The sequence below is a fragment of the Somniosus microcephalus genome, chromosome 5 (assembly GCF_052327205.1).
Source record: "Somniosus microcephalus isolate GS21.2 chromosome 5, FLI_Smic_1.0, whole genome shotgun sequence".
Classification (NCBI taxonomy): Eukaryota; Metazoa; Chordata; class Chondrichthyes; order Squaliformes; family Somniosidae; genus Somniosus; species Somniosus microcephalus.
The window spans coordinates 26,271,272-26,288,894 of NC_140991.1; the positions used below are offsets into that span (position 1 = coordinate 26,271,272).

General features: G+C 47.7%; 1 protein-coding gene across 2 annotated transcripts in view; it reads left to right on the plus strand.

Annotated features, from left to right (window-relative positions):
• Window positions 1-17,623, plus strand: part of scn5lab (sodium channel, voltage gated, type V-like, alpha b) — a 524,522-nt gene that overhangs the window by 219,676 nt on the left and 287,223 nt on the right. For both annotated transcript variants that reach the window (XM_085987471.1, XM_085987470.1), the window contains one exon: window positions 6,578-6,949. In XM_085987471.1, the coding sequence (XP_085843597.1) occupies window positions 6,578-6,949 (372 nt within the window). The remainder of the gene's footprint in view (window positions 1-6,577; window positions 6,950-17,623) is intronic.

The following is a 17,623-nucleotide window of genomic DNA, read 5'->3' on the forward strand; positions in this document are numbered from 1 at the left end:
CCGATTTTCAAAAAGGAATTGGATAGATACTTGAAGTGGAAATATTTGCAGGGCTGTGGGGAAAGAGCGGGGGGGGAGGAGTAGGACTAATTGGATGGCTCTTCCAAAGAGCCGGCACAGACACGATGGGCCGAATGGCCTCTTTCTGTGCAGTAAGATTCTGTGATAGAAACATAGAAGATAGGAGCAGGAGTAGGCCATTCAACCCCTCGAGCCTGCTCCGCCATTCAATGAGATCATGGCTGATCATCCAAATTCAGTACCCTGTCCCTGCTTTCTCCCCATATTCCTTGATCCCTTTAGCCTTAAGAAATATATCTAACTCCTTCTTGAATATATTTAATGAATTGGCCTCTACTGCCTTCTGTGGTAGAGAATTCCACAGGTTGACCACTCTCTGGGTGAAGAAATTCCTCCTCATCTCTGTCCTAAATGGCTTACCCCTTATCCTTAGACTGTGACCCCTGGTTCTGGACTCCCCGACCATCGGGAACATCCTTCCTGCATCTAGTCTGTCTAGTCCTGTTAGAATTTTATAAGTTTCAATGAGATCCCCTCTCATTCTTCTAAACTCCAGCGAGTACAAGCCCAATCGACCCAATCTCTCTTCATACGTCATTCCTGCCATCCCAGGTATCAGTCTGGTAAATCTTCGCTGCACTCCCTCCATGGCCAGAACATCCTTCCTCAGATAAGGCGACCAAAACTGCACACAATACTCAAGGTGTGGTCTCACCAAGGCCCCGTACAACTACAGCAAGACATCCTTGTTCCTGTACTCAAACCCTCTCGCTACGAAGGCCAACATACCATTTGCCTTCTTAACCACCTGCTGCACCTGCATGCTTACCTTCAGCGACTGGTGCACAAGGACGCCCAAGTCTCGTTGCACTTCCCCTTCTCCCAATCTATTGCCATTCAGATCTGCCTTCCTGTTTTTGACGCCAAAGTGGATAACCTTGCATTTATCCACGTTATATTGCATCTGCCATGCTTCTGCCCAATCACCCAACCTGTCCAAATCATACTGGAGTTTCTCGGCATCCTCCTCACAGCACACACACCCACCCAGCTTTGTGTCGTCAGCAAACTTGGAGATATTACATCTAGTTCCCTCGTCCAGATCATTAATCTATATTGTGAATAGCTGGGGTCCTAGCACCGATCCCTGCGGTACCCCACTAGTCACTGCCTGCCACTCGGAAAAAGAGCCGTTTATTCCAACTCTTTGCTTTCTGTCTGCCAACCAGTTCTCTATCCAAGTCAATACCTTGCCCCCAATCCCATGTGCCTTAACTTTACACGCTAATCTCTTATGCAGGACCTTCACAGGGAGAATGAGCTCCCAGCAATGTGATTTTAACCCTACCCTCATGGGGGAAGCCAGTCGGCCGGGAGGGCAGTTAAAATGGCCACAGTGACCTACCCCGGTCCTTTCCCCCCCCAGGTTTTAATTTTAACCTGCTCACTTGAGCAGGGCCGCCATCATAAAGAGATCTTCTTTAATTATGCAGATGAGGGGGCGCCGATGGCGTCATTATTTACCAACAGCACTAAAAACAGATTGTCACATCGCTGCTGGTGGGAGCTTGCTGTGCGCAGAATTGGCTGCCGCGTGCTCTACATTACAACAGTGACTACACTCCAAAAAGTACTTCATTGGCTGTAAAGCGCTTTGGGATGTCCTGAGGTCCTGAAAGGGGCTATATAAATGCAAGTCTTTCTTTTTCTTCTGAAGCAGTAGGATGCCTCAGCTCGGACCCCGCAGCGATTGATGAATCAGAGTAAACCTTCCTCCTTACAACGGGAAGAGTAGTGATCCTTCATAACAGCGACAACTTGCATTTAATATAAAGAATGTCCCAAGGTGCTTCACAGGGAAAACGAGCTCCTAGCAATGTTAGGAGAGGCGACCTAGAGTTTGTTCAAAAATGATTGATTATCGGTGGAGCTTTTAAAAGTGGGAGCCTTTGTTACCTCTAGACTTGATTATTCCAACGCACTCCTGGCCGGCCTCCCACATTCCACCCTACGTAAACTTGAGGTCATCCAAAACTCAGCTGCCGTGTCCTAACTCGCACCAAGTCCCGTTCGCCCATCACCCCTGTGCTCGCTGACCGACATTGGCTCCCGGTTAAGCAGCACCTCGATTTCAAAATTCTCATTCTTGTTTTCAAATCCCTCCATGGCCTCGCCCCTCCCTATCTCTGTAATCTCCTTCAGCCCCACATCCCCCGAGATATCTGCGCTCCTCTAATTCTGCCCCCTTGAGGATCCCTGATTATAATCACTCAACCATTGGTGGCCATGCCTCCTGTTGCCTAGGCCCTAAGCTCTGGAGTTCCCTGCCTAAACCTGTCTGCCTTGCTACCTCTCCTCCTTTAAGAGGCTCCTTAAAACCTACCTCTTTGACCAAGTCTTTGGTCACCTGCCCTAATTTATCCTTATGTGGATCGGTGTCAAATTGTTTGTCTTAAAATACTCCTGTGCAGCGCCTTGGGACATTTTACTACGTTAAAGGCGCTATATAAATACAAGATGTTGTTGAGAGGGAGACGGGTAGGGTTTAGGGAGGGCGTTCCAGAGAGTAGGGTCTAAACAGCTGCAGGCACGGCTGCCAATGGTGGGGCAAGCGGAGGGGAGATACCAAAAACAGCCAGAGCATAGGGTGCGGGAGGAGGTCATAAGGCCGGAGAAGATTTCAGAGAGAGGGTGGGACAAGGCAGTGGAAGGGATCTGAAGAGAATGATGAGGAGTTTATATTTAACATGGAGCCAAAGATGTTCTCTCTGGCCAATAAACAGAGCTTGGGGCTAAAAAAAAAACAACTGGCACAGATGCTTATGAAAGAACAGCCATTAAAAGGCCCGACACACTTCCTTGTTAAATCTGAAGGACAGGGCGATGGGTGAACAGGATTTTATTGTGGAACAGACTACAGGCACTGCATTTGCAGGACGGTGGAGGATATGGTAAGAAATAGAGGGTTGGTATAATTGGGGTAGAAATTGGTAGAAATTTCAATTCCAGGCAAAAAGAATCAATTTTGCGTGGCTACGCTCTGGGCCTGAAAGACGCCTCAAAAACGTCCAGTGCCATATTGGCACCTGGGTGGCCACCTAAAACAGGCGTTAGGCCCCTTGTCTCTGCTAATGAGGGGCCCAGCGCCTGTTACAGGACCCCTCTGAGAAAAGTAGCTGCCCTGAGGGTCCCAGCAACTGGCCGCTACCGAAAAGATAAGTCTCAGTTTATTTTTTATAATTCACGTGGGGCCAAGAGGAGCATAAATGCTCCGTGTAGCTCCACAGCACTCCTGCTGGCCACGATCGGCTCTCCACCCACCCCCCCTGCCCCCGCACCCACCCCCCGCCCCCCAACCCACCCAGCGAAACCGGGCACTGACAAATTTTTACCGCATTGCTTGTCTAGAGGTGACCAAAGCATGGCGGTGGGTGGTGACGCACAGATGAGAATAGGTGATCTTGGTGTCGGCTGTGATGCGGGATTAAAAAGTGCGCCTCATAGTCAAACTGGGTGGGCGTGTGTGCTGTGAGGAGGATGCCGAGAAACTCCAGGATGATTTGGACAGGTTGGGTGATTGGGCAGAAGCATAGCAGATGCAATATAATGTGGATAAATGTGAGGTTATCCACTTTGGTGGCAAAAACAGGAAGGCAGATTATTATCTGAATGGCAATAGATTGGGAGAAGGGGAAGTGCAACGAGACCTGGGTGTCCTTGTGCACCAGTCACTGAAGGTAAGCATGCAGGTGCAGCAGGCGGTTAAGAAGGCAAATGGTATGTTGGCCTTCATAGCAAGAGGGTTTAAGTACAGGAACAAGGATGTCTTGCTGCAGTTGTACAGGGCCTTGGTGAGACCACATCTGGAGTATTGTGTGCAGTTTTGGTCGCCTTATCTGAGGAAGGATGTTCTTGCCATGGAAGGAGTTCAGCGAAGATTCACCAGGCTGTTACCTGGGATGGCAGGAATGACGTATGAGGAGAGATTGGGTCGATTGGGCTTATACTCATTGGAATTTAGAAGAATGAGATGGGATCTCATTGAAACTTATAAAATTCTGACAGGACTAGACAGACTAGATGCAGGAAGGATGTTCCCGATGTTCGGGGAGTCCAGAACCAGGGGTCACAGTCTAAGGATAAGGGGTAAGCCATTTAGGACAGAAATGAGGAGGAATTTCTTCACCCAGAGAGTGGTGACCCTGTGGAATTCTCTACCACAGAAGGCAGTAGAGGCCAATTCATTAAATATATTCAAGAAGGAGTTGGATATATTTCTCATAGCTAAAGGGATCAAGGGATATGGGGAGAAAGCAGGGACAGGGTACTGAATTTGGATGATCAGCCATGATCGCATTGAATGGCGGAGCAGGCTTGAGGGGCCGAATGGCCTACTCCTGCTCCTATCTTCTATGTTTCTATGTGAACCAGGTTTTAGGGGGTCAGGGAGCCCGTTTTCACTTCCCGAGTGTTCCCTCTTTGGTAGGTGGCAAGAAACCCAGCAGGAATTAACCCTGCTGGATTCCCGCTGGTTTTCGGGACCCGCCGAAGGTTGCAGGTTGGGCTTGGGAATGGACGTAAGATCCTTTCGTCTGAACCAGCCGTAGGCTTCATTAACACAGGTGAAAAAGGGGGCCGGGAAGGGCGTCTCATCACGTTCTGCCCCACGGCCGTGCTGGTTGAAGTCCCCAGCATAACCCATGGAAACCTGAGGAGCAGGGAGGCCTCAGACCTGCAGATTTAACAAGGAAGTGTTTCGGGCCTTTTACAGGCTCCTCTTGTGTATTTAATTTGTTGTTTTTTTTTCCAGCCTGGCATTTAGACTTTCATAAACATCTGTGCCAGTTGTTTTTTGTTGTTGTTGTCCCAAGCTCTGTTTATTGGCCAGAGAGATCACCTTTGGCTGTGACTGATATCATTTGGCACAAAAGGCGGATGGAACGTTGGGCGACGTTCCCTGTGATCTCCTGGAACTTCTTTTTGATCAAACTTTGGGGGGAGGTGGGGGGAGCGGTTGGCGGAGTCAGAGAGAAATTTCCCAGAAATATTTTTTTTCCCTCCCTGACTGGAACACATGAACAGGAGCAGGAGCCATTCAGCCCCTCGAGCCTGATCCGCCATTCAATTAGATCGTGGCCGATCTGTATCTTAACTCCACCTACCCACCTTGCTTGCGTAACCCTTAATTACCCCGTGCCTAACAAAAATCTATTGATCTCGGTTTTGACATTTTCAATTGACCCCTCCAGCTTCGACAGCTTTTTGGGGGAGAGACTTCCAGATTTCCCCGAACCTTTGTGTGAAGAAGTGCTTCCTGACATCACCCCCTGAATGGCCTAGCTCTAATTTTAAGGTTATTCCCCCTTGTTCTGAACTCTTCCCACCAGAGGAAATAGTTTCTATCTACCCTTATCATATCCTTTAATCATCTTAAACACCTCAATTAGATCACCCATTACTCAAGGGACTACAAGCCTAGTCTATGCATCCAGTCCTCATAATTTAACCCTTTTAACCCCGGTGTCATTCTGGTGAATCTGCGCCGCACCCACTCCAAGGCCAGTATATCCCTTCCTGAGGTGGGGTGCCCAGACCTGAACGCTGTACTCAAAATCTGGTCCAACCAGAGCTTTATATAAATGTAACATAACTTCCAACCCATTATATTCCAGAGATAAAGGCTAACATTCCTGAGCCTGTGGTTTTTTTTTGTTTAAATCTTGCTTTTTTTCCTCTTAGAATCATAGAAAGTTACAGCACGGAAGGAGACCATTTCGGCCCATCGTGTCCGCGCCGGCCAACAAAGAGCGATCCAGCCTAATCCCACTTCCCAGCTCCTGGTCCGTAGTCCTGCAGGTTACAGCATCCCAAGTGCACATCCAAGTACTTTTTAAATGTGGTTAGGGTTCCTGCCTCTACCACCCTTTCAGGCAGTGAGTTCCAGACCCCCACAACCCTCTGGGTGAAAACATTTCCCCTCAAATCCCCTCTAAACCTTCCACCAATTACTTTAAATCTGTGCCCCCTGGTTATTGACCCCTCTGCTAAGGGAAATAGGTCCTTTCTATCCATTTTATCTAGGCCTCTCATAATTTTATACACCTCAATAAGGTCTCCCCTCAGCCTCCACTGTTCCAAGGAAAACAAACCCAGCCTATCCAGTCTTTCCTCACAGCTAAGATCCTCTACTCCCGGCAACATCCTTGTAAATCTCCTCTGCACCCTCTCTAGTGCAATCACATCTTTCCTGTAATGTGGTGACCAGAACTGCACGCAGTACTCTAGCTGCGGCCTAACTAGTGTTTTATACAGATGAAGCATAACCCCCCCTGCTCTTGTATTCTATGCCACGGCTAATAAAGGCAAGCTTGCCTGGCTGCTGGTAGGTGGGGCATATTTGGGGGGTGCGGGGGGATACGGTGGGCGGTGTGGTGCGTGGTGGTGGGGTGGTCATTGACTTAGTTGACTGCATGGGACAGGCTCGATGGACCAGCTGGTCTTCCCCTGTCCATCGGTTTTATGTGTCGCCCTTTAACGATTTGGATCCTCTTCGCAGCCGCTCATGACACCTATACTTTCAAGCCACCACCCATTCAGACGGGGGAGCATATTCCGCTTCCGGACTCACTCCGTAGACACGGCCTTGGGGAACATATTTTTGGATGAGGAGGGCAGCGTCTTTGAGGACAACGAGAGTGTCAGAGGCCCCCTGTGCCTGTCCCCATTCAACAGAGCCAACAGCAACCAGAGCCATGGGAGTCACCGATCTGTGCCAGCCACACCGAATGTGCCGCTCAGCGGGCGGAGGAAACTGCACAGCGCCGTGGACCAGAATGGAGTGGTGTCCGTGGTTGGAGGAGCCCCCATCTCGCCAACCACTCTCCTTCTCCCTCAAGTGGCAGTGGACAAGCCATTCATTGAAGAAAATGTAAGAACTGTCATCTCTTAAAAGCTTTTTTTTTAATTGTGAAGCTATTTCTGATACTAGTTAATCGCTTCTTTGAAGTAATACTGTTCAGGAAATCACATGAGCCAAGAAAAAGAGACGATAAATGGCAAATAAACAAGTCATGGCGTCATAACGGCACAGAAGGAGGCCATTCGGCCCATCAAGTCCGTGCTGGCTCTCTGCAGAGCAATCCAGTCAGCCCCATTCCCCCGCTCTATCCCCGTAGCCCTGCAGGTTTATTTCCCTCAAGTGCCTATCCAGTCTCCCCTTGAAAACATTGAGTGTCTCCGCTTCCGTCGGCAGCGAGTTCCAGGTCCTCACCACTCGCTGCGTAAAGTCCTCTGGATTTTTGCGAGGGATAACTGTTTGGGTGAGAATGCAAACCGTAACAGGCGGTAAATGGACAGGTGGTGCGGAGTATCACCTCTCATACACATTGCTAAGTCTTGCATGGACGCTCCTGTGTCTGAGGTGGTGGCCAGACCATTTTTTTTTTTTTTTACTTTCTCTCCCTTCCTCTCCCCCCGCTTCCTCTCCCTCTCGTTCTTCTGACTGGGCGACGCAGGCAACACTCGCCCTCTAGCATCTCGCCTGAGCAACCGTTAAAAGACCCTTGACGGCGAGTATTCAACCAACAAGGGGGCAGCGTGGCCGGGTCCGCTTCACTTATGAGGGGCTTTTGATAGAGTAGATAGGGAAAAACTGTTTCCACTTGCAGGCAGTAGAGTGGGTAACCAGAGGACATGGATTTAAGATAAGTTTGCAAAAAAAATCCAGGAGGGAAATGAGGCATTTAATTTGACGTTTCAGTTGCCAAATAATTTCAACAGGCCATTAAAAAATGTTTTGTATATATATATATATATATTAAAAAAACCTATAATGTTTCTCCACCAGCTAAATAATCTTCCAAATAAATGGAATGGGGAGGAGCAGCATCTGGGACTGGTTGTCTAGGTAATACAGTAGTGGTGCCATGGAAACAGCTGCTCACTTCATGATGCAGCGAGCAGAATGCTCCATTGTACAGTGTAAGGCGAGGGGGTGGGGGTGGGGTGTGGAGGGGGAGGGGAAGGGGCAAGGGGAGGGTGGGTTTTGTGAGGGTTAAGGTCTTTCGCCTGGCCTGAGAATGAAAAGATGAGCAGGTTGCTAAGTAATGGAAGGTGAAAATAAAGAAAAACAGCACAGACCAGCTGCATAATGGTAATGAAGAAAGATTTTTTTTTTAATCTACAGGGTTTCATGAGTGATTAAAATGAGCATATTTAGAAACTCATGTTGTGGCGAAATCTAGTGGAAACTGAGTGTGAAAATTAAAATGGGATAATCAGAAAAACTTGCCCAGGGTGCGTTCCGAATACTGCGGGACTGAAGTAAATGCCCCGTGGTATAAAAGAACGTCAGAGCCATTGGGAACAGGAAAAGGGCCAACTGGGAGTGTTACGTCTCGATGATGTGCCAAGCCCTGATCACGGACTTGAAACCACAAGCCTTTGGTGTCGAAGGAAGAATGCGAGCAACCGAGCCAAGCTTCACCTAGTTATTTATGAAGGTATGGCGGTTGGAGTGGCCCCGGGCGCCAAAGGCCCGCCTCTCCTGTCCCCACCCCCTAACCCAGCTGCGGGGTGGGAGGCTTTCTGGCACTTAGGGCGGGAAGCAGCCCACCCCTTTAAGGATTTGTGGGGCCCTTACGTCCTTCAATAATGATAAAGGAAAAAGAAAAGAAAGACCTGCATTTATATAGCGCCTTTCACAACCTCAGGATGCCCCAAAGCGCTTTACAGCCAATGAAGTACTTTTGAAGTAAAAACAGAACATGCTGGAGATACTCAGCAGGTCAGGCAGCATCTGTGAAGAGAGAAACAGGGTTAACGTTTCAGGTCGATGACCCTTCATCAGAACTGGAGTTCTGACGAAAGGTCATCGACCTGAAACGTTAACCCTGTTTCTCTCTCCGCAGATGCTGCCCTGGTCTGCTAAGTATCTCCAGCATTTTCTGTTTTTATTTCGGATTTCCAGCATCCGCAGTATTTTCTTTTTGTAGAAGTACTTTTGAAGTGTAGTCCCTGCTGTAATGTAGGAAACACCAATTTGCGCTCAACAAGCTCCCTCAAACTGCAATGTGATAATGACTAGAAAATCTGTTTGTTTTTAGTGATGTTGATTTGAGTGATACATATTGGCCAGGACACAAGGGAGATCTCCCCTGCTCTTCTCCAAAGTAGTGCCGCGGGATCTTTTACATTCACCTGAGAGAGCAGACGGGGCCTCGGTTTAACGTCTCATCCGAAAGACGGCACTGGAGTGTCAACTTAGATTTTTTCTGTGCTCAAGGCTCTTGGAGTGGGACTATGAACCCACAACCATCTGACTCAGAGGCGAGAGTACCCACTGAGCCACAGCTGACACTTGGGAGATTACAGCATTCAGCGACAGCACATTAGCAGTACAGAGGGAAAAACCTCATCCATCATGTCATGATGATAAAGTAATTTGAAGGGTGTTGAATGGTTTGTGGTAGACTGGGTTCTTGGAATGATCTGGAAAATTTAACCTCTGCTTCTGTTGGCCATCTAGGGAGGTTTGCGCTGTGGCGGGGTGCTGCGCTTGCAGTGGCAGCTATCGAAGTATGGATTTTATGTTTATTTTTAGATAAACTTTCTACAAAAAGAAAATTCATAGCAGCACGTACAATGATGTTAACAACAGCAACTTGCATTTATATAGCGCCTTTAACGTAGTAAAACATCCCAAGGCGTTCCACAGGAGCGTTATCAAACAAAATTTGACAACAAGTCACTTAAGGAGATATTAGGACAGGTAAGAGGTAGGTTTTAAGGAGCATCTTAAGGGAGGAGAGAGAGGTAGAGAGGCGGCGAGGTTTACGGAGGGAATTCCAGAGCTTAGGGCCCAGGCAGCTGAAGGCACGGCCGCCAATGGTGTAGTGAAGAAACTCAGGGGTGTGCAAGAGGCCAGAATTGGAGGAGCGCAGAGCTCTTGGAGGGCTGTAGAGCTGGAGGAGGTTACCGAGAGAGTGAGAGAATGAGTGAGGCCAGGGAGGGATTTGAAAACTGGATTTGAAAATCAGGAAAGCAATGCAAATGTCTCAAAGTGATTCACACACAGTGAAATACCTTTTTGGAGTGCAGCGACTGTTGGCATTTAGGTGAACATAGCAGCAATAGGAATGGGCAGTTAATCTGGTTGAGGTAGTATTCATTGAGGGAGGAATGTTGGCAGGACACTGGGGGAATATTTCCGCTGGTCTATGGGACCATTAATAAGCAAATCAAAAGGCAGTTGAGATCTCAATTCAACAGCAATGCGTCACTCTCTCAGAGCTGCGCTGGAGTGCCAGCCTAGATTATGAGTTTAAGTCTTGGTGTGGGGCTCAAACCAAGAACCCTCTGGCCCAAAGATGGGCATGGTATCAATTGAGTCAAACATCGCACATCTGGCTACATCACTTCTCATTTGCCTGTCTACTAGTCTGGTTGAACAACATACAATTCAACATACTAGAATGACAATCCACCTTGAAATGCTTTACCAGCAAAATGCCAACCATCTATAATATGTTAAAAATCTTAATTCTGCGTGCACTTCCTGCCCACAAATCTTACTTCCTGTCTTGATTTTAAAATTCTCATCCTTGTTTTCAATCCCTCCAAGGCCTCGCCCCTCCCTAATTTTGTAATCTCCTCCAGCCCCATAACCCCCCCTCCCCCCAACCAAGATATCTGCGCTCCTCTAATTCTGCCCTCTTGAGCATCCCTGATTTTAATCGCTCCACCATTGGTGGCCGTGCCTTCAGCCCTAAGCTCTGGAATTCCCTCCCTAAATCTCTCCTCCTCTTTCCTCCTCTCTTTCCTCCTCTAAGACCCTCCTTAAAACCTACTTCTTTGACCAAGCTTTTGGCCATCTGCCCTAATTTCTCTTAATGTGGCTCGGTGTCAAATGTTGTTTTATAACGCTCCTGTGCAGCGCCCTGGGATGTTTTACTACGTTAAAGGCGCTCTATAAATACCAGTCGCTGTGGTGACATTTTGCTCACACCTTTGTGCCAACTGCTCGCTTCCTTTCTGCCAGCAGTGGTGCTGTAGCACCTTCAGTTTTATGTCTCTCATTTCCTTGGCCTGCACTGCAGAGGAACCCCCCCCCCATGCTCCAACCAGCTTTACTTCTGTTTCCCAAATTGCCATTAATTTTGATGCTTAACTATAGATAATAATGCAACATTAAGTTATGTAAAAATAAGAACAGAATGTATGACTTTCAAATGTGGACGGAACTACACCCGTTCACCCTGGTCCAATTATTTCCGGCCCTCTAACCCCTCTTCACCTAAAGACAACACTTGTTCTTGACTCCACGAATTGTTACTTGTGCGAAATCAATGCTGATATGACGCTTCCGGTCCTCCTCTGTCCCAGAAAAATATAACTCCACCACTAGTGGAAGGCTGCAATTACAGCACGACTAGTTTGTATTACTGTACATAGTCATTTACAGCACAGATACAGGCCCAACAGGTTCATGCTGGTGTTTATGCTCCGCACGCGCCTCCTCCCACCCTACTTCATCTCACCCTATAAACATACCCTTCTATTCCTTTCACCCTCATATGTTAACTAGCTTCCCCTTAAAAGCATCTATGCTATTTGCCTCAACCACTCCCTGTGGTAGCAAGTTCCACATTCTCACCACTCTCTGGGTAAAAAAGTTTCTCCTGAATTCCCTATTGGATTTATTAGCGTCTATCTTATATTTATGGCCCCTAGTTCTGGTCTCCCCCGCAAATGGAACCATCTTCTCTATGTCTACCCGATCAAACCTTTTCATAATCTTAAAAACCTCAATCAGGTCATATCTCAGCCTTCTCTTTCCTTGAGCAAAGTGCCCACTATAAATAACAGCAGAAAATGCTGGAAAAACTCAGCAGGCCAGGCAACATCCGTGGAGAGAAATTAGAGTTGATGTTTCGGGTCGAAACCCTTTTTCAAAACTGGAAAGGAAATAATTTATTTCCAGCATCTGCAGTATTTTGCTATCGTGCCCATTATAAATGTGGATGTAGCAATTCCAGAATGACTGACTTAAAATGGGGCTGAATTTCATCTGCACATCCCCTGCCTGCCCTCTAACCCCACTTCACCTGAAGGCAACACTTGTTCTTGACTCCCCATGTGCAACACCATGGGAGGTCGACTGCTCATAAATTAAAATCTCATTTTTGCCCATACTTCCTGTCCTGAAAATTGTATTTCTTGTTGTCATGTTTGCGTCAACTTTTCTATTGTAAATTGCTATGTTTATATTGGAATCTGCCATTGTAAATGTGTCACGCTGCAATGACATCCTCCTACCACCGGTGGCGCTGCAGTGCCTTGGTTTTGCGTCTGCCGCTCCTCAGATTGTACTGGAGTGAAACTCTTTAGGTTCCAAACAACTCGCCATCTTTGCTTCTCAAAAACTACACATAGGACAAAGTGCATGACTTTAAAACCAACGTGCATTTATTTAATAATAATAATAATTCAACTTTATTGTCATTGCACAAGTACATGAACAACAAAATGTGATCGTGCAAGCTCCCATGACTGGGAGAAGCAAAGCAGCTGCGTCGGTGTGCGCTGCCATTCCATTTCCACCATTCTTCCTGTCTGACAATCTTCAGCCCAACGCCCGGGCCTGCTCACCAGCCGCTCCTCCTTCCGTGACCTTCTCACCAACCGCCCCTCCTCAGGGCTCCTTCCGTGACCTTCTGCACCTGGTCTTACCCTGATGGTCACCCCTCCAGGTACTAACTAGGCCTGGCTCTGCTTAGCTTCCAAGCCTTTAGCCAGTAACCCTGTCCCTAGTCCCAGGAACAGGGCTCAGGAATAGTATCTCATTAAAAATCTTATGTCTTGCACACCCAGCTCTAGTTGGTCTTGATTCCCAGTGTGCAATGCCATGGGAAATCAGCTTAGTCGATAATAAAAATGTTAAATTAAAATGAAAATTAAAGAAGAGTGGGAATGGAGTAGAACTGAAACTAGTTACATAGAATGACATAGAATGTACAGCACAGAAACAGGCCATTCGGTCCATACGGTGTTTATGCTCCACACCAGCCTCCTCCCACCCGACTTCATCTAACCTCATCAGCAAATGTTTTAAATTCCTTTCTCTCCCATGTGTTTATCTGGCTTCTCCTTAAAATGCTATTCGCCTCAGCTACTCCCTGCGGTAGCCAGTTCCACATACCACTTTCTGAGTAAAGAGGTTGCTTAACTCTTACTCGACAAGGTTAGATTTTCCAAGTCCTTGCGTGCAGTGAGCTACCTCGCGCACTGCAAGCGTCTGAAAATCGGGCTGAGGGGAGCGGTCCTCAGCACCCTCATTATCCGGCGTGCGCTCGCACCACGCACGAACATCGCTGTAAAAGAAAGAAAGGCTTGCATTTATACAGCGCCTTTCACGACCTCAGGATGTCCCAAAATGCTTCATAGCCAATGAAGTACTTTTGAAGTGTAGTCACTGTTGTGATGTAGAAAACGCGGCAGCCAATTTGTGCACAGCAAGCTCCCGCAAACAGCAATGTGATAATGACCAGATAATCTGTTTTTAGTGATGTTGCTTGAGGGATATATATTGGCCAGGACACTGGGGAGAACTTAACTCCCCTGCTCCTCTTCGAAATAGTACCATGGTATCTTTTACAATGTAGCAGTTCGTGTAGATCGCCACTAAATAAGAGAGTTTGACTTCGACGAACTATAAATAAGTTGTTTATTTACAGGAACAGGCTAATTACATCAGGTAAGATAGCAGGTAAGATGGCTGACTGTAGGAGCACCGTGGTATAGGTCTTGTCCTAGCGGGGACTCCACGAGGACTGAGTTCGCAGTCCTGTGGGGAGCGTGATGACGTCATCACGCTCTGCTGTGTGTTCCCACGCCTTGGGCGTCACGTGACCGTGTCGTTGTGTCAGCGCGTCTCCCGGTACGGAGGCTGGCCGTTGAGGCCGAGGTCGCGAGGCCGGGCTGTGCCGGTGCTTGCCGCGGGGGCGGAAGATCGCGTCGCTCCCGTCGGCTGGCCGATGCAGCCGAAGTCGCGGTAGGCCGGGCTGTGCCGGCAGCCGTCTTGGAAGACCGAGTCGGGCCAGCGGCCGGCGCGTGTGCGTCACGTGATGCGTGACGTCAGCGTGTTAGGTCGCCTCTTAAAGGGGCAACAGCCCAACAGGTAAGTTAAAGGGGCAATGGCCCCAACAGGTAAGTTATACATACATAAGTAAGTTAAGTACATACAGTTAGGTAAGTTAAAGGGAATTATGTATATATATATCTATATGTAAGGGACAACCGGTGGTACCGCCACAACAGCCACCTGAAAGGGCAGACGGGACCTCAGTTTAACGTCGTACCCGAAAGACGGCATCTCCGACAGTGCAACGCTCCCTCAGTACTGCAATGGAGAGATTTTGTGCAAAGGTGTGCGGCTTGAACTCACAACCTTGTGACTCAGAGATGAAATGTGCTACCCACTGAGCCATGGTTGACATTGTAGGCAAAAAATTGGAAATCTACCCGGTGTCAGTAAATGTCAGGAATGAGCCTGTCACTGATACAAATACTCAGACAAGAGAAACAACAGGGGCTGAGCTTCCATGGGCGCTTTCTCAGTCCCCTCACTCTGCGCTGATTGACTACCATTGAGCCACCAGCATCTGCCTCAGGGGCAGCTGCAAGTCTTTCAATCAACAACAACAACTTGCTTTTATATAGCGCCTTTAACATAGTAAAACATCCCAAGGCATTTCACAGGAGTGTTAACAAACAAAATTTGACACCGAGCCACATAAAGAGATATTAGGACAGATGACCAAAAGCTTGGTCAAAATGATAGGTTTTAAGGAGCAACTTAAAGGAGGAGAGAGAGCTGGAGAGGTTTAGGGAGGGAATTCCAGAGCTTAGGGCCTAGGCAACTGAAGGCACGGCCGCCAATGGTGGAGCGATTAAAATTGGGGATGCTCAAGAGCCAGAATTGGAGAAGGCAGAGATCTCTCGGGGGGGGGGGGGGGGCAGCGGCGTTGTGGGGCTGGATGAGGTTAGAGAGAAAGGGAGGGACGAGGCCTTGGAGGGATTTGAAAACGAGGATTAGACTTTTTAAATTGAGGATCCGCCAGACCGGAAGCCAATGTAGGTCAGTGAGCACAGGGGTGATGGGTGAACGGGACTTGGTGTGAGTTAGGATACGGGCAGCAGAGGTTTTGATGAGCTCGTTTATATAGGGTGGAAGCTGGGAGGCCGACCAGGAGAGCATTGGAATTGTCAAATCTAGAGGTAACAAAGACTTGTATAACGGGCTAATTTTAAGATAATTGGCTAAAGAGCCAGGTGGAGGGAGATAAGGAGAATGTTTTTTTAATGCAGCGAGTTGTTATGAACTGGAATGCACTCCTGAAAGGGTGGTGGAAGCAGATTAAATAATAACTTTTCAAGTATTGGATAAGCGAGTGGGACTAATTGGATAGCTCTTTCAAGGGCACGGTAGCATAGTGGTAATGTCACTGGGCTAGTAATCCAGAGGCCTGGACGAATGATCCGGAGACGTGAATTTAAATCCCACCACGACAGCTGGGGAATTTAAATTCAGTTAATTAAATAAATCAGGAATAAAAAGCTCGTATCAGTAATGGTGACCATGAAATTGTTGTAAAAACCCATCTGGTTTACTAATGTCCTTTAGGGAAGGAAATCTGCTGTCCTTACCCGGTCTGGCCTCTATGTGACTCCAAACCCACAGCAATGTGGTTGCCCCTCTGAAATGCCCAATTAGGGATGGGCAATAAATGCTGGCCTTGCTAACAACGGCCACATCTCATGAATGAATTTTTAAAAAGAGCCAGCACCGGCACGATGGGCCGAATGGCCTTGTTCTGTGCTGTAAGTTTCTAAGTCCTGGGATCAGAAATGTTGGGCTCTTTTGGAGTTCTAATACTCATTAATTCCTTATTAGAATATCCTGTCTGTCTGTGATATGCAAACCATTCTCCCTAAGAAGCGAAGCCCACCTCTTAAATTATTTTTACCTCACCCAGGGCTCTCAGTGCCTCATCCCACTGCTCCAGGTGAGATTGGCAACTTGCCACCTGGGAATTAGAAAATGCAAAACTGCATCCTACCACTCCGTGTCTCTGTGTCAAGGGACCACAACGATAATATAAAAACAAATTAAGCTGAGTGAGTGTTGGAAACATTCTGTATTCTCTGTAGGGCCTGTGGTAAATGAAGGCATCCAAGCTATAATCAGTCTTTACAGAACGTGGGAAAGCCTGGAATAAGCAAAAAAAAACATCACTTGGCCCAAACACGGACCAAGTACAGTCTACCCTACCTCGGACACTCCCTCACCCATTTAATCTTCTGATGAAAAGTTTGGTATAAGAACTCCATGAAATCCTTGGGTAATCAAGCCAAAAAACTCCAAAATATTTATCTCTTCCCATATCTTCACCATTCCGACAACATTGCACCTCCTGCTCCAACAACACTGAGACTGCTTTTTATTCATTCCTGAGATGTGGGTGTCAGTGGCAAGCCCAGCATTTATTGCCCATCCCTAATTGCCCTTGAGAAGGTGGTGGTGAGCCGCCTTCTTGAATTGCTGCAGGCTATGTTGTGAAGGTACTCCCACGGTGCTGTTAGGGAGGGAGCGCCAGGATTTTGACCCAGCGATGATGAAGGAACGGCGATATACTTCCAGGTCAGGATGGTGTGAGACTTGGAGGGGAACTTGGAGGTGGTGGTGTTCCCATGCGCCTGCTGTCCTTGTCCTTCTAGGTGGTAGAGGTCGCGGGTTTGGGAGGTGCTGCCGACGAAGCCTTGGCGTGTTGCTGCAGTGCATCTTGTAGATGGTACACACTGCAGCCTATAACAACAAGAATCGTTGGCCTTGAATTTCTGATCAGAGGCTTCCTGCGGGCGGGTGCCTCCGATCGGAAAAAAATCTACGAACCTACCTGCTGGTTCCGTAGACCCCGAGGCTTGCGATCCTGGGCCTCTCCGGGTCCACGCGGGCAGAAGCCCACCTATCCCAGGGGCGCATACGGTTTGCAAGCGCCCCTGGGATCACGTGGGCCAGGCGAACCAATCAAAGAAGGGAATCCCCCTTCATACTTTTGACAGGTCTGTAGGGACATTACTATCAAAAGTATGAATGGGGGTCACATTTAAAAGCACTAAAACATTAAATACTGAATATATATTTTAATTACATAATTAAAATTCCATTTAATTCTAAAAAAAATTTTGGAGAAAAAAATTTAATGTTTTTATGGGGTTAAAAATAAACTTACCTTTTTGAAGAGTATTTTTAATGTATAAATGAGTTATCAAATTTAATTTTTCTATTTTTCAACACTCTTAAGCTGGTAAAAGCAGGCCTTCGCATGCGTAAGAATTCCACGGCCTTTCAGCAGGCAGAAGATGTGCAAAAAGCGCAACTCTCCACCCCCAGAGGCCCTTTTCCCAGGCAAGGCGGAGAGAATTCTTGACAGATCGCAAGTGCCGGTTTTCAGCGCATGCGCTTCGCGTGCTTGAAAGCGGCACTTGCGCGGCCCCTACGGGCGCCTACGCACCCGTGGGGGTCGGAAAATCCGGCCTTGTA